Raw genomic sequence first — 24,269 nt, 5'->3', positions numbered from 1 at the left:
TTAAGTCCGACCATCCCCATAGTAAACCGGGGATCTAAGGAAGCCAGTGTTTGGGTGTTTAATTTGTGCTACATCCATCATCACCTCTAAGCCCAAAAAGAAAAGCCGTCCTGTTTTGTGGTTATCACAGCTCTGTTCTGCCTTTATATTTCAGCACTGTGATGTACCTGAAGGAGTGATAAGAGTCTATGCTCCATTGCACTCAAAGGTTTCCATGGCAATCCAGCTGAACAGTCGGACAAAAGCCAAAGACATCCTGGCACGCTTTCAATGTGAAAACAGGTGCAGTGGTGTTCTGTCCTTGTGCTTCCTCCCTTTTACGTTTATTTTATACTACACAATAGTTTCACCATTTTTATGTCATATGATGATGTGTTATCTTTTTAGTGGAATATAATTGGTGAAAAACTATGACTGTAGATGGTTCATGTGACATTGTTTTCATTCTTTAAAGTGCCTTAGGCCATGGCCCCACTATTAGTATTCGGTCAGTATTCGGTCAGTATTTTTTTCTCAGGACTGGGAGCCAAAACCAGGTGAGGAACAATCAGAGAAAATGTATAATAGTAACAAGTCACCAATTCTGCATTTATCACCCACTCCTGGTTTTGGCTCCCACTCCTGAGAAAAAATACTGACCGAATACTGACCAAATACTGATAGTGAGGCCGTGGCTATAGACAGAGGACCTATTACAGAATCACATAATATTGAGGATCTTAAAGGGGTTTTCCCACGAACAAGGTTAATTTTAAAGTTAATTTTAATCAATACATCTTGGAATAATAATAATTTTCACAATTGGATTTGTTTAAAAAAAAAAATACTCCTGTGCTGAGATAATCTTATAAATGTGCCCCTGCTGTGTACTGTGTAATGGCTGTGTCTGACCGTACAGGACATGGTCTGATCATACCACATCTCTGTGCAGGGGAGGACGCAAAAGAGTATACAGACATTACAGCACGGGATCACAAATTATTCTTTTTGTGAGATAAATAATTTCCCTGCCTGTTTTTAAAAAATGTTTTATGTATACCTTTTTACTTCCACCCCTGCCCAGGAGATGTGGTATGATCAGACCATGTTCCTGCATGGTCAGACACAGCCATTACACAGCACACAGCAGGGGCACATTTATAAGATCTCCGCACAGGAACATTTTTTTAAACACATCCAATTGTGGAAGTTATTATTATTCCAAGATCTATTTATTAAAATGAACTTTGTTTGTGGGAAAACCCCTTTAAAGATTAGACAAAACTTCACATGTAGCATTATGTAGTTACATATATAGTTACAGAGGTTGGTCAGGAAAAGCTAAAAGGATTGTTTTATTTTTTCCAGAAACAGCTTACTACGTGAAGTAGTGATAGAGGTTACAGAGGTAGTAGTTGCATCACAATGTCTGCCCAAATTATCATCTGTGTAGTCAATCATTTCAAGCTTGCAAAAGAAGCCTTGGTAAAAATCTTTGACCAGTCTGTCTACAGTTTCTATGCAAACTTTTCTCAACCCAGAAGTTTGGACCTGACTTTTGCTCCCTTTTAAGGGGCTTCAGAGTTACTTCTAAGCACTTTTGACAATAACTTACATTTATAAAAATCACCAGTCTGGAGCTGCCCACTCTTTAATTGAATAAGATGGGCAGTCGCAGACCGGGAGGTCTATGGCCATGTTACATAAATATATCAGGATGTTTATTCTGCATATACCACAGACATTCACTTCAAACATGGAGTTTGTAACCATGAAGACAAATAGTTCTGCACAAGAACTGGATGAATTAGTGCAAAAGAAAGGGCAAAAGTATGTTAATCTTAAAGAGTAACTAAACAATCACTTTTTTTCATAATTTTATACAGCATGGAAAGATATGAAACTTTGCTAATCAGTTTATTAGAGAATTTATTAACCAGTTTTTCAGCGGCTTCCAAACCTTTGCTTTTCATCAGTCTATTTGCCTGCATTTATCTGTATTGATTTCAGAACATATGCATTTGGAGTACAGATAATGGCAGTGAAAGGGTCGGAACCTGTCACCTCCTCTGAATGTTGTGCTTAGGGCTCGCTCACGCTGGCATATAACACAGCCGACTACCGCTACCAATATTTTATCAGATAGCACTTGGCCCAGAGTTATTCTATGGGGCAGAGCAGATCTGTGATTATTTTCTCATGAGAAAGTGAGTGCAGTCTGATGCATGCTCACAGAAACAATGGAGAAGAGGGAGAAATTAAGTTCTCCATCTTCTCCGCACCTGTGCTGCCATTCTCTCATGCGACAGAATCGGATCACACTCAGATCAATCTCTGACAGAGTTTGAGCCAAATGTCATTAGCATAATTTGGCCTGATTCTCTGGCATAAGAGAACATATGCCAGTGTGAGCAAGTCCTTATGAGAACAATCTCCTGTAGCAGCTGATCTCCAGAGCTGAGCTGACCCTGCAATCATCTGTTCTCCAAATGACTATTCTGATATCACAGCAACTGAAGGCAGGCAAATAAATTGGGAAAAAGCAGGGGCTTGAAAGCCACTTACTGTATAAATGTTCTTTGTGTTTTTATTTTTTACAGGAGTGAAGATGAATCTCCTAATAATGTGATTTGCAAAGCTTCATAACTTTCCATGGACAAAAAATATATATATCTATAATATAATCAGGGATGTGTCCTTCTGTCCGAAGCCTCTATAGAATGCGCATGTGCAATGCTTCAGTGCAGTCTGGCCCCAGACAGAACGACACATTCACATCACACACAGGAATGAGGAGTGTGGCGCTGGAGATCATGGTATGCTTAGGCACTGAACCTATACCAAGATCTCCAGCGCCATAAGCACAAACCTGCTAGGGGAGGGGTGTGACGTGTCTGTTCAGGCCAGAGGCTGGGGTAGGAGTGTGGCGCCGGAATCAGTTCCTGCGCATAGCGCGATATCAGGCACCATTTTAGTGAAGACAAATGTGCAGAGTGTCTTCAACAAAACGGCGCCGGACAGCGCGGTATGCACGTGCGCGTACTCCAGCTCCATTTTATTGAACACACTCTGCACATTTGTCTTCAATAAAATGGCGCCAGATATCGTGTTATGCAGGCGCTGATTCTGCTCCATTTTAGTAAAATAACCCAGGCAACGCATTGCAGGGGAGCGATGGAAAGGTGAGTAGGAGTGTTTTTTTTTATTTATGGATGGATGGGGGAGCATATACCAGGATGGGGGAGCACACAACAGGATGGGGGAGCACATAACAGGATGGGGGAGCATATACCAGGATGGGGGAGCATATACCACGATGAGGGACTAGGATGTGGGAGCAAATACCAGGATGGGGGAGCATTGACCAGGATGGAGGCGCAAATACCAGGATGGGGGAGCATATACCAGGATGGGGGAGCACATAACAGGATGGGGGACCAGGATGGGGGAGCATATACCAGGATGGGGGACCAGGATGGGGGCACAAATACCAGGATGGGGGACCAGGAGGGGGGAGCATATACTAGGATGGGGGAGAACATAACAGGATAGGGGACCAAGACGAGGGAGCATGGAACAGGATGGGGGACCAGGATGGAGGCGCAAATACCAGGATAGGGCAGCATATACCAGGATGGGGGAGTATATAACAGGATGGGGGAGCATATACCAGGATGGGGGACCAGGATGGGGGAGCATATACCAGGATGGGGGAGCATATACCAGGATGGGGAGCATATAACAGGATGAGAGACCAGGATGGGGGGAGCATATACCAGGATGGGGGAGCAGGGTGGGGGAGCATATACCAGGATGGGGGAGCATATACCAGGATGGGGGAGCACAAAACAGGATGGGGGAGCACATAACAGGATGGGGGAGCAGGATGGGGGAGCATATACCAGGATGGGGGAGCATATACCAGGATGGGAGAGCACACAACAGGATGGGGGAGCACATAACAGGATGGGGGAGAAGGATGGGGGAGCATATACCAGGATGGGGGAGCCGGATGGGGGAGCATATGCCAGGATGGGGGAACACACAACAGGATGGGGGAGCACATAACAGGATGGGGGAGCATATACCTGGATGGGGCAGCATATACCAGGATGGGGGAGCATATACCAGGATGGGAGACCAGGATGGGGGCGCAAATACCAGGATGGGGGAGCATATACCAGGATGGGAAGCACATAACAGGATGAGGGGCACAAATACCAGGATGGGGGAGCATATACCAGGATGGGGGACCAGGATGGGGGCACAAATACCAGGATGGGGGACCAGGAGGGGGGAGCATATACTAGGATGGGGGAGAACATACAAGGATAGGGGACCAAGACGAGAGAGCATGGAACAGGATGGGGGACCAGGATGGAGGCGCAAATACCAGGATAGGGCAGCATATACCAGGATGGGGGAGTATATAACAGGATGGGGGAGCATATACCAGGATGGGGGACCAGGATGGGGAGCATATACCAGGATGGGGGAGCATATACCAGGATGGGGAGCATATAACAGGATGAGAGACCAGGATGGGGGGAGCATATACCAGGATGGGGGAGCAGGGTGGGGGAGCATATACCAGGATGGGGGAGCATATACCAGGATGGGGGAGCACAAAACAAGATGGGGGAGCACATAACAGGATGGGGGAGCAGGATGGGGGAGCATATACCAGGATGGGGGAGCAGGATGGGGGAGCATATACCAGGATGGGGGAGCACACAACAGGATGGGGGAGCACATAACAGGATGGGGGAGAAGGATGGGGGAGCATATACCAGGATGGGGGAGCCGGATGGGGTAGCATATGCCAGGATGGGGGAACACACAACAGGATGGGGGAGCACATAACAGGATGGGGGAGCATATACCTGGATGGGGCAGCATATACCAGGATGGGGGAGCATATACCAGGATGGGAGACCAGGATGGGGGTGCAAATACCAGGATGGGGGAGCATATACCAGGATGGGAAGCACATAACAGGATGAGGGGCACAAATACCAGGATGGGGGAGCATATACCAGGATGGGGAAGCAGGGTGAGGGAGAATATACCAGGATGGGGGAGCATAAACAAGGATGGGGGAGCACAAAACAGGATGGGGGAACACATAACAGGATGGGGGAGAACATAACAGGATGGGGGAGCAGGATGGGGGAGCATATACCAGGATGGGGGAGCAGGATGGTGGAGCATATACCAGGATGGGGGAGCACACTACAGGATGGGGGAGCATATACCAGGATGGGTGAGCATATACCAGGATGGGGGACTAGGATGTGGGATCAAATACCAGGATGGGGGAGCATTGACCAGGATGGAGGTGCAAATACCTGGATGGGGGAGCATATACCAGGATGAGGGAGCACATACCAGGATAGGGGACCAGGGTGGGGGAGCACATACCAGGATGGGGGCACAAATACCAGGATGGGGGACCAGGAGGGGGGAGCATATACTAGGATGGGGGAGAACATACCAGGATAGGGGACCAGGACGGGGGAGCATGGAACAGGACTGGGGACTAGGATGGAGGCGCAAATACCAGGATGGGGTAGCATATACCAGGATGGGGGAGCATATAACAGGATGGGGGAGCATATACCAGGATGGGGAAGCATGCACCAGGATGGGGGACCAGGATGGGGGAGCATTTTCCATGATGGGGGAGCATATACCAGGATGGGAGACCAGGATGGGGGCACAAATACCAGGATGGGGGAGCATATACCAGGATGGGGGAGAATATACCAGGATGTTGCACAAATACTAGGATGGGAGACCAGGATAGGGGACCATGATGGGGGGACATATACCAGGATGGGGGAGCATATACCAGGATGGGGGGTATATACCAGGATGGGGGAGCATATACCAGGATGGGTGAGCAGGATGGGGAGCATATACCAGGATAGGGGAGCATATACCAATATGGGGGAGCATATACTAGGATGGGGTACATATACCAGGATGGGGGACAAGGATTGGGGAGCATATACCAAGATAGGGGACCATATACCAATAAAAATGCTCACAACCGGTGCATAGAGCGGGTTCAATAGCTAGTATTTATATACTATGTTTAGCTACTCTCTAAGGACTGTTCACAATGGGACTGGCAGCGTCCATGGTGACTGGCTATTGCACAACTATTTTTATGTTTGGGGTCCTGTTGCTGTAGCTTATGGTTTTCAGTGTCTTTTGGTATTTGTGCTAAGTTTTAATTGTTTATACATGTGTCGTACCTTACCTAGTTCATGCACTACAATGTAGAAGGCCAACAATATTGACTAGCAGACTATGAAATCTTATATAGGTATACCCCACTGAGTGACCAAATTACATTTGCATTGCAGCTGGTGCTGTTTTATTTGGTACTTTTCTACTAAAGACTAATTTAGTATTTTGTCTATTTGCCCGTAAAATTGGTTCAGATATAGTTGGTGACATCTGGCTTTTTCTTTTTATTTAATTAACTGAGAATCTTTCTTGAAAGCCATATTCATTATAGTAATATTAAGGGAACCAACAATTTTATGCCAGAATGTCTGGTTAGAAATCTGGAACTAATTAGTAGTACTCTCCAGAGAATACAACATAGAGATGCCAGGAACAACAGCTGGGACCAAGAAATTTCAAACAATAGGCATTTTTACATATTTAGAATGAAAGAAAACTACATAAAGATGTTTCAAATCAAATGCCTAAAATGTTGTTTTTTTACTTTTCAGTCATGGCACTTCTGATAAATCACTCAACCAAAGTTTATATGAAATTGGAGGAAACATAGGTAAGAATGATTTCCAGATGGTTTTATAGAATATGATGCCATAGCTTGGTTGACCGAGCCATAATTGTTATCTACAATTCAAGTCCTGGCTAGATGCTGTTATCCTAAAAAGGTACAGTGCATAGTCCCAACCATTGTATTGCATATCTTAGAATGCTATCTATGCTGTAATTTGGCAGCTATAGTTTATGGGAACCTGACAGGCCCCCCATGCCCTCCAACCCACCAACATTTGTATACCTCTTGCTAAATACCCTGCCTAACCAGCCCTTTATTGTGTTTGACACCTAAACAAAACGACTTATTCACTTTTGGGCAGTACGCCTCCGAAGTCGGGAAGTGTACACCCAGCTCCAGAGTTGCAATGACATGGGTGAAGAAAGCTGTGCTCATGCTCGATTTGCAGAGAGCTGACCATGATGCTGGCTCTTGCAAATCATGCTAAGTGGGACAACAAATCTGGGGAAACTAACGCCCCATCGACTAGTGAAAAGGCTAATTTACATATGAAAAAGTTTATAAAGACTTTTTTTAAACATATGATTAGGAGTCAAACACAATAAAGGGCTGGTTAGGCAGGGTATTTAGCAGAAAATATACAAATGCTGGTGGGTTGGACAGCATGGGGACATATCGGCTTCCCTTTAATGAAAACCTCTGCTGTACTAAATTTTACAGTCAGATTAAAGGGGTTGACCGGTCTATTGATAAAAGTGTGCACTATATGTGACTGCAAACTTCTGAATCCTCACAGCATGCACTCCACACATTGTCAGGATTTTCCGATATTGCTGGTGAGATTGAGCTGTCAAGTGACTGCAAGTATGCAATTAAAATGCAATTGAATTGAGCGAGCCCAAGCATGTCTAGACGTAATGTGGCTGGAGGTATGCAAATGTCATACTTGGAGCCACATGACTGCCCACTCTCGTCAACAATACTAGAGAATCCTGACAGTGTGCGATGCACACACTGTAAGGATTCAGAAGTCTGCAGTCCCATAGCGTGATTGCTGACTTTTATCCGAAGACCAGATAATCCCTTTAAAGTTGTAAATGTCTGCTACCAGTAACTAATAATGTGTAAAGTTGCATATAGTAGGAGAGGGGTCCCTCAGATTGCACTAATAGTTCATATAAAGAAAACTAATGTAATTTAAAACAATTGAAACTTGAGACCACAAAAGATTATCCTTAAATAATGGATAAGTAAAAAGAAAAAAATATACCAGCTCACCCTTGTATGATGCTGAAAATCTTGCAGGGAAGCTCGTGATCCACACTACCGTAGAGCATCAGTCAATGAAGGGGAAAAAAGGATATGATCCAGCTCCCAGATTCATATTTCCAAGATGTGTTAAAACCAATAGTCCTTTATTATAAACATTTTAAAAATTCTGTGGAAATATGACAAAATTAATACCAGACAGTGAAACCTCTGGCAAGAGGTGGAGTGGGGACGGAGGCAGAAAAAAATGTACGCAACCGGACGCTTTTCGAACGGCAAGCGTTCTTAGGCTTTGGTATCACAGTATCAGGTATCCTAAAATAATACAGAAAATACATTAAACGGAATTTGTTAGCGTGATTTTACAACTAAAGCAAATGGTCTGGCTGTATAGGTAATAGAACAATATTTATCATAGAATATTGAGTTTGAAGGGACCTCCAGGTTCATCGTGTCCAACCCTAACCCTCTGCTCAATGCAGGATTCACTAAACCATCTCAGACAGATGTCTGTCCAGCCTCTGTTTGAAGGCTTCCATTGAAGGAGAACTCGCTGCCCCACGTGGTAGCCTGTTCCACTCGTTAATCACCCTCGCTGCCAAAAAGTTTTTTCTAATATCTAATCTGTATCTTCTCCCTTTCAGTTTCATCCCATTGCTTCTCGTGTTTCCATGTGCAAATGAGAATAAGGATGATCCCTCTAAACTGTGACATCCCTTGATATATTTGTAGACAGCTCTCCTTTTAATAGCTGACTATTATATTGATACCTGTCTTGTAAAAATCTGATCTGTCAGTGCTGAGGACTTAGGCTGTGTACCCACGATGCATTTTTTAAGCGTTTCCGCAGCGGCAGAAATGCTTAAAAAACACTTGGTAGAAGGCCTGCCATGTTGCCCAATGATAATCCGCATATGCTGCGGAAATTTCTGCTGCGGATTGTCATTGCGGAAAAAAACGCAGCACTACCAATTATTTTGCGAAAGTGCTGCGTTTTCGCCGCCATTGACTTGCATTGGAACGCATGGATTACGCATCACTGCATCTGTAGATGCGCATTCCATGCGTTTCAATGTGCGGATGGTACCCGGGTTTGGAGAAGAGGAGACTCTCCTCCGGACCCGGGTACCATAGAACCTGTAAAAAAAGAATAAAGTAAAAAATAAACATTATACTTACCTTCTGATGGCCCCCAGTGTGCTTGTCTTGGCTTGCCGGCAGATCGTGGTGGACTGAAGGATCTGCGCTGACGTCATTTAGTCATGTGACGGGTCACGCGATGCTGACGTCGGCAGGTCCTTCAGTGTACCGCGAGCTGCCGGCAAGCCAGGACAGAGCGAATAAAGACTCCGGGGGCCACCGGAAGGTAAGTATATATTTATTTTTTATTTTTTAACATTCTTTAAGGTCACACAATATAAATCCATGCCATTTGCATGTACAGTATTTATATAGTGTGACCAAGTTGTCAAGCACTTTCCAAGTGATGCTAAAATCGCTTGGAAAGCGCTTGTCAACCCGCGTGCGGAAATGCATGTGAAGAACGCTTCACATCCGCTTGTCCCTGGCAGGAAAAACGCATGTGCAATCCGCATGTACAATCCGCATGTACAATCCGCATGCGTTTTTTTCTGCCAGGGAGATGCAGAAACGCTCAGGAAAAATCCGGAGCATTTCTGCATCGTGGGCACATAGCCTTAAGCTTGAAGCCACATGTACTAGTATTCCACTTCCAGGCTTGATTACTCAGCACTGGCATGTTGATTGATTAAAAAACAAGTACCGTTTTTATTTTTAAATTGACTCTATACAGCCATAACACTAGTTTTAGTAGAAAATAAAATCATCTTCACAAGTTCCCTTTATGGAAAAATAAGTAGTATGTGCTTAAATGGTTAAGAATAACTGTTGTAAGGTGTCAGTCACTTTGACAGTGAAGTTAGATAACAGTACAGAACGCCTAGTCCTGCAATGTACTACAGTGAAGCGGTATTATACTGCTACTAATCAGTACCTGCACTTCACTCAAACAGCAGCGGCCATTGACTGCTCCTTGTTCACTATGTAATGCAGTGATTTACTGGCAATCACATGCGCTGCTGATAAGCACTATATCAGGCCGGGAAATTCAATATAGTTGACCGTTGGATATAATGTAACATGAGCCCATTATAACTTTAAGGACCACAGTATCAAATTCATTATTATATTAGAACATCACTCTGAGATGCTCTAATGTTCTGTCCAGGTCTTTACACTTATTTTTCCATCTGATGCTTTTTTTCCTGTTTTGCGGTATAATAATAGCCACGGTTTTGGATTTTAACCAAACAAACCACAGTGAGCTACATTTTCCAATGCTCAGAGCCTCTGTAAATCAGAGATGATAAATGATTCTGTAATTACCAGGTTCACTTTAAAACCTTTGTTGAAATTTAGTGCAACATCAGCACTACTTACTGCGTCTGCTAATTGATTCATCAGACTAAACGATTTCTAGTGTAGAGAGGTTAGATTAAAATGTCAGTTCTCTCTAATAACAAGTAGACATCTACTAAAAAATTATCAATGTAAAATTAACCCCTTTCTGACACAGGGCATAATAATACCTACCTGCGCCCTGGGCCTTAATGACCAGGTACGGATTATTACGCCCTGATGATCGCGTCCGCAACCGATGTGTGCTATGTGCGCGGGGTCCTGATCGTTGCCATTATGACCCGATGTTGTCATGATGACATGCGGGTCACCAGGTATCAGGAAGTTAGATAGATCGTGCTCAGTGCATGATCTATCTAACTTGTGCCAGTGCAGAGCTGACAGCCTGCATAGCTTAAGGATGCTGCTGCATCTCTATGCTATGCAAGTGATCAGCCTGCAAAAAATGACAGTCCCATAGTGGTACAAAGTGTAAAAAAATAAAAAAAAAATCCAAAAAATATAAAAATATACTTTACCCATAAATAAATATTATTATGAAAAAAAACAATAAAAGTACACATATTTGGTATCGCCGCATCCGGAACGACCTGACCCATAAAACTGTCCCACTAGTTAACCCCTTCAGGGAACACGATAAAAAATAAAAAACGAAGCAAAAAAACGATGCTTTATCATCATACCGCCAAACAAAAAATGGAGTAAAACGCAATCAAAAGGACGAATATAAATAAAAATCGTACCGCTGAAAACGTCATCTTGTCTCACAAAAAACAAGCCATCATACCACTCCATCAGCCGAAAAATAACAAAATTATAGCACTCAGAATAAAGTGATGCAAAAAAAATATTTTTTCTATGAAATAGTTTTTATTGTGTAAATGCGCCAAAACATAAAAAAAGATGTAAATGTAGTATCGCTGTAAACGTACTGACCCGAAGAATAAAGCTGCCTTATCAATTTTACCACACGTGGAACACATAATAATAAAAAAAAAAAATTCCTGAATTGTTGGTTTTTGTTTATTCTGCCTCCCAAAAGTCGTAATAGAAAGCAATCAAAAAATGTCATATGCCTGAAAATGGTACCAATAAAAACGTCAACTTCTCCCGCAAAAAAAAGGCCTTACATGACTCTGTCAGCCGAAATATGGAAAAATGATTGCAAAAACTAGTCTTTGCAAAAAAAAAGCGCCTTTTAGTGTGTGACTGCTGCCAAACATAAAAACCCAATATGAATCTGGAATTGCTGTAATCGCACCGACCCGAAGAATAAAGTCATCTAATCACTTATACCGTACAAGGAACAGCGTAAAAATAAGCGCTAGGGTTAGGGTTGTGCAAGGGTTAGGGTTGTGCTAGAGTTAGGTTTGTGCTAGAGTTAGCATTGTGCTAGGGTTAGGGTTGTGCTAGGGTAATGGTTGTTCTAGGGTTAGGGTTATGCTATGGTTAGGGTTATGGTTAGGGTTGTATTAGGGTTGGGGTTAGGGTTGTATTAGGGTTTTGTTGGGGTTGGGATTTTTTCAAAAGTAAAGAAAAAAAAATGATGGTGATATGGTGACTAGTGTTGAGCGCAAGTGCTCGCTACTTGAGTTTGCATGGGGTGCTTGGGTATGCACCGAGTATCGTGGGTGCTCGAGTCTCTGCCCCATATGTTTCACGGCTGTTATACAGCCAAAAAAAGACACGGGAATTGCCTGCCATGCACGGGCAATCCCCGCATGTTTTTTTTTTTGAGTATCAAACAATCGTGAAACATGCAGGGCGGGGACTCAAGCTTGTCACTCGAGCACCTTCGATACTTGTTGCATACCCGAGTACTAGATGCAAACTCAACTAGCAAGCACTTGCGCTCAAGACTAATGACAACTTATTCAATATGATGACCTAATGTTGTCAAATTCTGTGTCGTACCTCTGGGTTCAAAATGTTTACTATGCCCCTTGAATAAAATCCATGAAGGGTCTAGCTTCTGAAATGAAGTCACTTGTGGGGGGAGGTTTTCACTGTTTAGGCACATCAGGGGCTCTCCAAACGTGACATGGCGTCTATTCTCGATTCCAGCCAATTTTGCGTTCAAAAAGTCACTCAGTGCTCCTTCCCTTCTGAACACTGCCGTGCGCCCAAAAAGTGTTTTTTCATATGAGGCATCTGTGTACTCAGGAGAAATTGCTCAACAGTTTTTGGGGTCCATTTTCTCCATTTACCCTTGTGAAAATAAAAAATTTGGGGCTAAAAGATCATTTTTGTGGAAAAAGTTAGATTTTTTTGTTTTCATGGCTCTACGTTATAAACTTCTGTGAAGCACCTGGGGGTTCAGAGTGCTCACCACACATCTTGAGGGGTCTAGTTTCCAAAATGGTGTCACTTGTGGGGGGTTTCCACTGTTTAGGCACATCAGGGGCTCCCCAAACACGACATGGCGTCTTCTAAAAATTCAAGCAAATTTTACATTCAAAAAGTCACATGGTGCTCCTTCCCTTCCAAACCTTGCCATGCGCCCAAACAGTAGTTTTCGCCCACATATGGGGTATCGGCTTACTCAGGAGAAATTGCACAACAAATTTTGGGGTCATTTTTTCCTGTTACCGTTGCAAAAATGAAAAAATGTGGGTCTAAAGTAACATTTTTGTGAAAAAAGTTAAATGTTCATTTTGGTGCAATTTTTTCTGTTACCCTTATGTAAATGCAAAATTGGGGGCTGAAAAACATTTTTGCAGGAAAAATGTGAAAATGTTATTTTTACAGCTCAATGTTATAAACTTCTGTGAAGCACCTGGGGGTTCAAGGTGCTCACCACACATCTAGATAAGTTCCCTGAGGGGTCTAGTTTCCAAAATGGTGTCACTTGTGGGGGGTTCCACTGTTTAGGCACATCAGGGGCTCCCCAAACGTGACATGGCGTCCACTAATTATTCAAGCAAATTTTACAATCAAAAAGTCAAATGGAAGTCAAAGGGAAGGTCTTCCCTTCCGAACCGTGCTGTTTGCCCAAACAGTGGTTTTCCCCCACATATTGGGTATTGGTGTGCTTAGGAGAACTTGCACAACAAATTTTGGGGTCATTTTTTCCTATTACCGTTACAAAAATGAAAAAAATTGGGTCTAAAGTAACATTTTTTGTCAAAAAAGTTAAATGTTCATTTCTTTCTTCCACATTCCAAAAATTTCTGTGAGGCACCCGAAGGGTTAATAAACTTCTTGAATGTGGTTTTGAGTATCTTGAGGGATGCAGTTTTTAGAATGGTGTCACTTTTTGGTGTTTTCTGTCATAAAAGCCCCTCAAAGTCACTTCAAATGTGATGTGGTGCCTAAAAAAATGGTTTTGTAAATTTTGTTGGAAAAATGAGAAATCAATGGTCAACTTTTAAACCTTCCTAACAAAAAAAGTTTTGGTTCCAAAATTGTGCTGATGTAAAGTAGACATGTGGGAAATATTATTTATTAACTATTTTGTGGGACATATCTCTCTGACTTAAGGGCATGAAAATTCAAATTTTGAATATTGCAAAATTTTCTAAATTTTCACCAAATTTCAGATTTTTTCACAAATAAATGCAAGTCATATTGAAGAAATTTTACCACTGTCATAAAGTACAATATATCATGAAAAAGCATTATCAGAATCAGTGGGATCTGTTGAAGCGTTCCAGAGTTATTACTTCATAAAGTAACAGTGATCAGAATTGTAAAAATTGGCCTGCTCATTAAGGTGCAGACCACCCTCAGGGGTAAAGGGGTTAAAGGCATAAATATTCTAAAATAGCCTAAAAGGGCCAGACAGATTAACGGACGACGCATCAATTGTATCTGGTCAAAACAGAAGAGAAATCAATTTCAGAGACTCACCCTAACTTCTGTACAAAAAGAACAATATAGGGAACATGTGTTCCCCTTTACTCTTACGCATAAAAAATAAATGTGCTCACTGTTCTCTTATGCAGAGGGAAAGTATGTAGGTTGTGGTTACCCGGCTGCTGGTGCCTGAGGGGGGCCAAGATGGCTTCTACCTCATATGAGGAGTAAAGTGCTTGGGATATTCAAGTTACCTTCTGATGACATGCTCCATTGCTGGAGATCATTTGCCATGTATCATATAGTAGGAAGGGCGAAAAGCTAAAAATACAAAGGAAATAATTTAAAAAGAAGCACTGTGAACCATGCCAACCATTTACTTTTTCTATAACATACTTTATTCTTTACATTTATATCATATTCTTTTATAAATCACATGGGAAATATGGAAGTGATCCCATGTGATGAGAGGTGGCCGGAATTGCTCAATCGCGGAGATGACCATCTAAATGATAGTTGTCACAGCCGGGTACTACACATCCTCCTCCTATTCAAAACAACAGGAGGCGGATGTGTAGTACCCGGCCGTGGCCACTATCAGAAGACAGAGCAGCTCCGCAATTGAGCAGTTCCGGCCGCCAACACCGAGAACTGATGATCGGCGGGGGTGTCGGACCACAACCGATCAGACATTTATGACCTATCTTAAGGATAGGTCATCAGTGATAAAGTAGTGGACAACCTTTTTAAGCTTGTATTTTAGTAAGTCCAAAGTATGAAAAAAAATTAACTCAGAGAGTAAATAGAAAATGCAGCTATACAGTTACAATTAAGACAAGATTGTTAAATTGACCTAAAGCAATCAGCTATGCTAACAAATCATATAAGTAGTATGAATATATATTAAGAGGATTTTTACCAAAAAATGTAAAATTGTGAGAGCAATGTCCAATGTTTGGTAAATATGTCACACTTTATAGGGGACTTGTCAGTTCATTCATGCTGCCCAAACCACAGGCGGCATGAATCAGAGCTTGGCTGCACGAATGCAACCAGGTATATTTTTCTTAGAAATGCTCTGTTGTTTCAGAGAAAATATGCTTTAAAGATCCAGCCGGGGACCAAAGATGGAGATGAGACTAGTCCACTTCTGTCCCAGGTGGCTTCTCCTCACACTGCTCTAGATGATTGACAAGTCTCACTCATGTATGCACGTAGGGTAAGATCTGTCAATCACCTGGAGCTGTGCTGAGAGAAGTCGGCTCAGAGCGGATCTTCAATCTATATTTTCTCTGAAAAGCCAGAGCGCGTCATAGAAAAATATACTTGGCTGCAAACGTACAGCCAGGCTCTGATCAAGAAAACATATTATGCGGAACAGGGGGAAAGAAAAGAATTCCAAATAGGGTGCCGTACACGGATAGTTCCAGGCCGGTTCCTTGGTGGAATATGTAAAAGAAAAAATAGATGACTAGCAGCCGCTAATGTTAGAGAAAAGATCTTTAAAATGTCACACTTAATGGGTTTAAAGTGAAAAATTGTGATGTAAATAAAAACATGAAAATAAATATCAGGACACGGGGTCTACGTGTTTTGAGTAAAAGCTCTTAATCATCGTCAAGAACTTTTTTCTAACAAAGCAGCTGATGGATCATCTATTTTTTTCAGATTCACTTTGCCCACGGTTTGGAATCCTCTGACAGGTTTCCTTTAATTCCTTTATTACAATTGGTTTCCATATAAATGTTTTTAAAGTGGAACATTTTATTATTTTGTTTTCTGTAATGGCTACAGAATTGTGGCCATTGCTGTTGGCTATTGCCATCAGTATTTTTCCATCTGACACTTCTTCCATTACTCTTTTCTCTAGGAGAACACTGCTTAGACCCTGATACATATATGCTGGATGTATATCATGTTAACCCTCATGCAGAATGGATATTAAAACCCAAGAACAGCTGAGAACAATGGATTGTGCAGCAAATCCTTCATCTTTAAGTCGCACTGATGGAATGTATGGGACCGAGGGCAGTGTAGCTGCTATGGACTATTACTGACGTTGCTTGAGATGATGGACTCTGAAGACATGGGTACTTTGGAAAGTGAACACTACATCTGTGGAGAAAACCTGTGGACCTTGAATGAGCATATTATTTTTGCTCTTGGTGGAATATAATTTATACAAAGTTTTTTTTTTCCTTTTTATAAGTAAAACACTACCAGAAAGCTGGGAATGTGTCCGATCCTAGGCTGTTATTGATTGTTCTTTCTACAAGTATTATTGCTTACACGTAATGTTGGCCGTTTTACTGCTGGACGGATATTGAACCCTTTCATTGGTGGCATTGTTGCCTCCAGAAGCTCCTTGAAGTGTGACGTGAATGCTTTACTCAGCATCTCAGAAGAAATCTTGACCGTAACTGTTGTTTGTCCTTTTGTATAGGAACCACTAAGCTTGTACAGTTACATTTTTATATCTATTTGTAGATATACTGTAATGGTTTTTGTATTTTTTTAAACATTTCCTCTGTGCGCATATTTAACATTTGTAAACCATCTGTCATTACTTCAGTATTCACTTTTTATAATATGTTCTTTACAGACACAATAATGGATGTCTCTTCCATAGGCCGTGAGTGTTTCTGCCAGGGGATATGTTGTACATATAAATATCCAGGCATTTTGCCAACTGGCATGTATGTTTTAGACTTTAGTGTTGAAATGATTCTGGCGTGACTTGTTTATTTTTGATTGTGGAACGCTCTATTATTGCAGGTTTCTATGAAAATGAGTTCACATGTATAAGCATAACTTATATAAACTCAGTGTTCAATAGAAAGGTTCTGCATTTTGTCATAATATACATAGAGACACTTATTTCTCAAGGGAAAAAAAATACCACTCTAGAAACGGACATGGGTCAATTTTCTTACAGCTGACATAGTAAAGGGGACCATAAAGTCTTGTCCAGGACTAACATTGATGACCAATTTGTAGGGTAGATTATCAATATCAGATCCGATGGTGTCCAAAACCCAACAGCTCCACCGATCAGCTGTTATCTGTTATCAAGTGATTGGCAGAGAAGGTGTAGTATCCAGGAGCAGCCACTAAGCAATGTCACTCTGTTCTGCCTCCATACATTGTTTATGTTAAAGGGCATCTGTCAGCAGGTTTTTGCTATTTAATCTGCGAGCAGCATAATGTTGGGACGGAGACCCTGATTCCAGTGAGGTGTCACTTACTAGGTTATGTGCTGTAGTTTCATTAGAATCAGTGTTTTATCAGGAGGAGATTATCACTAGAGGACTAGGTCTCACGTGCAAGCCAGTCCAGCTGATCTGTATAACCCCGCTGACAGATTTCTTTTAAACTTCCTCTGGAGCTTGTAACAGTTGATCGGTAGGGGTGCCGGGTGTTAGACTCCCACCAATCTGATATTGATGATCCATCCGACAGATGAGTCATCAGTGTGTTAGTCCCACACAACTCCACTGAGATGTCTAAAAACATGAAAGAAAATCACATTGATGAAATGTGGGATGATCTTCTCTAGTGCAATAGAGCACCACGGAGAACTGAAATAAATTTGTCACTTAGATTTTTAAGATTTCTGTTACTGGAAATCTGACTTCACTTTCTAACCAAAGGTTGGTTGGTTCATATTCATTAAAATGTGGCTACAATGTTATGTAAGCTCATTGTGAAAACAACTCTCTCTGAACTATGTATCTGTGACATAGCAGGTCATCCCATTTGAGGTTCATCCATATGGGAAGTAATCTGCACTCTGTTGAAGGTTTTCTGCAAAATCTTGATATTTTATATGTAGATTTAAAATCCATACTGCAGGTTAGTTTCCGTGCTGTTACCGTGAGTATTTAAAGAGTACCTTTTGTGAAAGATTGTCCCTCTCTTTTTTTTTATTTTAATATGTTATAGGTAAAAAATAAACCAACTTCTAAATATACTGTAAGTAATTAAAAAATCATTAAGGAAAAAGCTGTTAATACTTTTTCACTCCAATTAGAGCACAGACCAGTGTGACAATGATAGTGAAGCTGCAGGGAAAAAATCTTCTAATAAAGTAGCACTATGAACCCAGGAGCAGAGCACTTCCGGTCTCTTAGCCTGCACATTAGAAGCATGCATGGTGCAGAGGGGTCAATGCAAATTAATTATGTAAAAATCATGCAATGTGATTTTTTATTTTTAAATTCTGTCTCTCACAGTTGAAGTGTACCTAAGATAAAAATTACAGACCTCTCCATTCTTTGTAGGTGGGAAAACGTACAAAATCGTCAGTGTATCAAATACTTATTTTTCCCACTGTACATACATACACAGCTCTGTTACATATGTACATACTGTATAGACACACACAACTCTGCTACATTTGCACATATAGACACACACAACTTTGCTACGTATGTACATACTGTATAGACCCACACAGGTCTGCTACATTTTCACATATAGACACACACAGCTCTGCTACATTTGCACATTTAGACATGCACAGCTCTGCTACATATGCAAATATATGGATACAAGGAAAACTGATTTAAACTGCACTGCTGAATTTTCAGACCTGTAACTTCTTCTTTAAGAGGCTCCTCTGTCTTCCACTCATTACCTGTAGTACTGGCACCTGTTTGAACTTGTTATCTATATAAAAGACTCCTGTCCGCAACCTCAAACAGTCACACTCCAAACTCCACTGTGGTGAAGACCAAAGAGCTGTCGAAGGACACCAGAAACAAAATTGTAGCACTGCACCAGGCTGGGAAGACTGAATCTGCAATGGGCCAGCAGCTTGGTGTGAAGAAATCAACTGTGGGAGCAATAATTAGAAAATGGAAGACATACAAGACCACTGATAATCTCGCTTGATCTGTGGCTCCATACAAGATCTCACTCCGTGGGGTCAAAATGAGCTGAAGAACGGTGAGCAAAAATCCCAGAACCACACGGCGGAACCTAGTGCATGACCTGCAGAGACCTGGGACCAACGTTACACAAGCTATCATCAGTAACACACTACGCCGCCAGGGACTTAGATCCTGCAGTGCCAGACGTGTCTCTCTGCTTAAGCCATTACATGCCTGAAGTTTGTTAGAGAGCATTTGGATGATCTAGAAGAGTATTGGGAGAATGACATATGGTCAGATGAAACCAAAGTAGAACTGTTTGGTAGAAACACAACTCGTCGTGTTTGGAGGAGAAAGAATGCTGAGTTGCATTCAAAGAACACCATACCTACTGTGAAGCATGGGGGTGGCAACATCATGCTTTGGGGCTGTTTCTCTGCCAAGGGACCAGGGCGACTGATCCGTGTACATAAAAGAATGAATGGGGCCATGTATCGTGAGATTTTGAGTGCAAATTTCCTTCCATTAGCAAGGGCATTGAAGATGAAACATGGCTGGGTCTTTCACCATGACAATAATCCTAAGCACACCATCAGGGCAACGAAGGAGTGGCTTCGTAAGAAACATTTCAAGGTCCTCGAGTGGCCTAGCCAGTCTCCAGATCTAAACCCTATAGAAATCTTTTGGAGGGAGTTGAAAGTCTGTGTTGCCCAGCGACAGCCCCAAAACATCACTGCTCTAGAGGAGATCTGCATGGAGGAATGGGCCAACATACCAGCAACAGTGTGTGCCAACCTTGTGAAGAATTACAGAAAACGTTTGACCTCTGTCATTGCCAACAAAGGATATATAACAAAGTATTGAGATGAACTTTTGTAATTGACCAAATACTTATTTTACACCAAAAATTTTAAAAAATTTCTTTGCAAATCAGACAATGTGATTTTAAGGATTTATTTTCTCATTTTGTCTCTCATAGTTGAGGTCTGCCTATGATGTCAATTACAGGCCTCTCTCATCTTTTTAAGTGGGAGAACTTGCACAATTGGTGGCTGACTAAATACTTTTTTTCCCCACAGTATCTGGTAATGACGGCCCTGCTCACTCGTGCTGTCTCTCTGTAGCCGCAAGCATGCTCCTCTGGTTGTCATCTCCTCACGCTTGACCGTCGGTGGATGTCTCCTAGTCCTGGGGCGGAAAGGACTGGGTCGCGACTCTCAATGGGTGTCACCTGGCCTCTGAGACTTGATCGGCATAGAGCGCAGGTTCTGATCTTGACCGGCGCAGTCTGAACTCTGGGTCTTGACTGGCGCAGCTCGGGACTCTGGGTCTTGACTGGCACAGTCAGGTATTTGGGTCTCACCAGGTGTCGTCTGAAACTTGTCTGGCATTGACCGGCACCTTGGTGGTTTAGGCATTCTGCTGTGGCCTGTCATGATGGCTTCAGTGCCGTCCCTGGTCCGTGTCTGCTCCGCTCTCCTTCTTGGTGCCACATCCCCCTGTGGTTTGGCGCTCAAGACTTTTATATCCAGGAACTCTGTCATGCAAAGCACCTGTCCAGGTCCAACACAAGAACTCGCTCACTCCGCAATTCTTCTGGTACTAATTGGTTCCAACTGGTTTTGCTCCTCCAGTTGATGGCAATCTTTTCTCTCTAATGTCACACCACACAGGGTCACTTCAGGGGTACCATTAGTTCCTCTTACACACACAGCTATGCTACATATACACATAGAAACACACACAACTCTTACATGCTTATTTACCTTCATACAGTTCTGCTACATGCACATTTAAATACTCACACAGCTCTGCTATATTCATACTTACACACACAGACTAGACATTGCCAGACCTTGCAGTTTATTCCAGGCATGTCACTGATCACATGGCCAGAAAGGCCCTGGAGCTAGTCGGGTGGAAGGTCTTCCAGCCACTCAGAACATACAGCCTCTGTTCAGCTCCATGTGGCTCCCTGTCCTGCTCTGCACCAATCACATAGATCATGTGTGGCAGGAGGAGAGAGCGAGCAGTTCTCTCTTTGATTGGGAAGGAGACTATAAGAGACACACACGTATTAGCAACAGTTTTTCTTGCTAAATAGTGTCGTTCTTGCTTATAGTCCAAAAAATATTGTGCATACTGTATATATAGTCCCCAACATTGAAATTGTATCACCAAAAAGGACAAGCCATAAAATTATGAAAATCGAGAAAGTTGCACGTCTTGCTAAGATCTGAAAATGATTACATTTTCACGCACCTGACTCCAATTCTGTGTCATTTGGGGAGAGGCATATCAGCCAGATTGAAAGCAATTTTTTTACCCACATCAAATCTCAACATTTGGATCAAGTCTTGTTAAATGATTGTGCAATCCCTCCTGTTTTTAGATGTGCCAGCCGCCACTTGTCGCAAACTGACAGGAACAGAATCCTTTAAAGGGGTTATTCCACAAACAAAACACATTTTAATCAATAGAGCTTGGAAAAATAACAAGTTCCACAATTGGATGTGTAGAAAAAATATTCCTGTGCTGAGATAATCTTATAAATGTGCCCCTGCTGTGTACTGTGTAATGGCTGTGTCTGACTATACAGGAACATGGTCTGATCATACCATATCTCCTGGGCAGGGGAGGAAGCAAAAGAGAATATACAGACAGAACAGCATAGGATCACAGCTGCTGGTTTGTGTAAGTAAAACATTTCTCTGCCTGTTTAAAAACTTGTTTTATCTTACAGAAAGAATCAGCTGTGATCTCCCTGCTGTAAAGTCTATATTTTTCTGCTTCCTTCCCTGCTTCCTCCTCTACCCAGGAGATGTGGTATGATCAGACCATGTTCCTGTACGGTCAGACACAGCCATTACACAGTACACAGCAGGGGCACATTTATAAGATTATCTCAGCACAGGAACATTTTTTTTAACAAATCAAATTGTGAAACTTATTTGTATTCTAAGATCTGTTAATTAAAATGTACTTTGTTCAATGTGAAACACTTTGGATTACCACTCCTGCAAATCGTAATTTGCGTAGGCCGAGATGTCAGTACTGTTAAATGTCATATGCCTCAGTGGTTGGGATAACAATGATGTACTTAAATGACAGCAAGAGGTGCACAAAAGCGAACCTCTGCACAGAAAGGTAAGAATGGCAAGTAGTGATCCATTCTGCACAGCACATGAAATTGGACGACATATACCAAGACTAAGGTGTCAGTGTCTACACAAACCATCAAAAGACACTTGCATGGCATTGGGCTGCGAGCCAGATGTACATCTACAGGTGTTTCAATTGACATCTCTCCGCCGCTCTCTAAGGCTATGGTGGTGCAAAGCAAGATGTCAATGAAGGCTGGAATAGAGGTCTATGCTCTTCAGTGATGAGTCCTGCTGTTGTCTTGGATGTAATAGACAGAGATTGATCTGGAGACCACATGGGCAATTCCATGAAGAAGCCGTCATGAGGGAACATCACAGCAATTCTACTCCCAGGATTATGTTTTGGGTTGTTATAACGTAAGGTAGCCGTACTCTTCTAGCCTTCATTCCAGGTATACCAACAGCTTTGCACAAAGGCCCTCTTTTGTCTTTGTCCGCTACAGGATCTAGTGATAGAATTCCTTTAAGTTATTACTTGCTTAGAAGTGTCAAAATAGCGGCTTGCTGTTAGTGAATGAAAACATGCAATCTCCACATGCCATACCTGCCATCCGTCCCAAATTTGCTGAGGTTATCCAAAATTTAACTCAATCCTAGCAAATTTGTGGGTTCCTGGACTGAAAAGGGGTTGTGTTTCTCTAAACGTGCCCCAAAGTGTGCATTCTGTGAGCATTACAAGTAGGGTTGATGGCGGGGTTGGGGAAGGGGACACATAATCATCCCTATTTTTCTACCAGAATTGTTGGTAAGAATGCCATACAAACCTCGGGGTTTCTTTCAATGTATTATTGTATGGCCTTGTTTCAGAACCATAGGCATAACTGTGTGCCGTTGTAAGGTGCCTTTATACACACGCACTGTATTCTCTTGTAGGAGTCCAATACATCAGACTTCGTCATTCTTATACTGTTATCTTGTACAAAAAACCTGCGGCTGTGTAAGCAGCATAAAGGCACATTCACATGTGTGGTAATGTTGCAGCAGAGAGGAAAACCCAAGCAGAAAACCATCTTGCACTAATGTGTCGGTCTACTGAAGAACCATTATAGCTGTGCATGAACTTATCTTTAGGTCAGGATATCAGGCCTTAAGCCTAGTATATTTTGACAGCAGGCAAAGATCTTAAATGTAGTAAGGAATTCACACACAGGAAATATTATAAATTTGCATTAAAGATCATTATGTTATATTTACATAATGTTGCTTGGGACAGAAGAGCACAACAGGGCAATACCGCTTTATAAATAAGAGAGGGTGAACGTGACGGTAGTGCTCACCTGGGATAGTTGTGCAGGGACACAACACCTTTAAGAGCCTTAGAATCTGCGTCTGCAGCTCTGTGGCTGGAGAAAAAATTCTTCCAGATAGTATCTGAGCTGCTCTTAAATGAAGAATCCTCGATGGTATAAAATTAAGGTTTTTATGACACCAACGCGTTTTGGCACCGGACTGGCGGCTTTTTCAAGGTAGAAAACAAATGTTATGTTAAGCTTTATTTATATGATGTTTAGGCTTCCCATTTCAAAGTTCTCAAAATGTATAAAATGAAAGAGAAATAGTTGTAAAGAGATATGCTGCTGGCCTATGTATGATTTACTGATCGTATCAGTCTAACAGTAACTGATGAGTAGCTTATCTTCTCTCTATTAAGATATGTGCAGCATCTAGAGCTGCAGGTGGTGAAAATTAAAATGGATTTCAGGAATGAAGAGTATTGATGGCCTATTCAACATGACCCAACTCACTTCAGTGGGAGAGAGCTACAATACCCCTCAGCACCACTACTAAGTATATAGCATGAAAGGAAGCACTGTAACACCCAAAGAGGCTGCAGCAGCTTGAAACAGCTGTTAGGTCATGTTGATGAAAATCAGAACACCATTAATCTGATACTAATGGACTATCATAATGATAGGTTATCAATATTCTGATCACAGGAACCCGCTTTAATCTAAGCTTGTGCTTTGTTATTACACCACATTCACAGAA

The 24,269-nt window shown here is 42.1% G+C and overlaps 1 protein-coding gene across 3 annotated transcripts in view; it reads left to right on the top strand.

Moving 5' to 3' along the window:
- Window positions 1-18,247, top strand: part of ARHGAP28 (Rho GTPase activating protein 28) — a 203,751-nt gene extending 185,504 nt beyond the window's left edge. For all 3 annotated transcript variants that reach the window (XM_073679062.1, XM_073679063.1, XM_073679064.1), the window contains exons 13-15: window positions 155-282; window positions 6,726-6,784; window positions 16,116-18,247. In XM_073679062.1, coding sequence (XP_073535163.1) covers window positions 155-282; window positions 6,726-6,784; window positions 16,116-16,207 — 279 coding nt within the window. In that variant the 3' untranslated portion in view covers window positions 16,208-18,247. The remainder of the gene's footprint in view (window positions 1-154; window positions 283-6,725; window positions 6,785-16,115) is intronic.
- Window positions 18,248-24,269: the final 6,022 nt, after the last annotated feature.

The sequence above is a fragment of the Phyllobates terribilis genome, unplaced genomic scaffold (genome assembly GCF_046119375.1).
Source record: "Phyllobates terribilis strain yellow unplaced genomic scaffold, ASM4611937v1 Scaffold_4__5_contigs__length_816908805, whole genome shotgun sequence".
Classification (NCBI taxonomy): Eukaryota; Metazoa; Chordata; class Amphibia; order Anura; family Dendrobatidae; genus Phyllobates; species Phyllobates terribilis.
The sequence above is the reverse complement of the archived record's forward strand: the minus strand, read 5'-3'. Positions and strand labels throughout refer to the sequence as shown.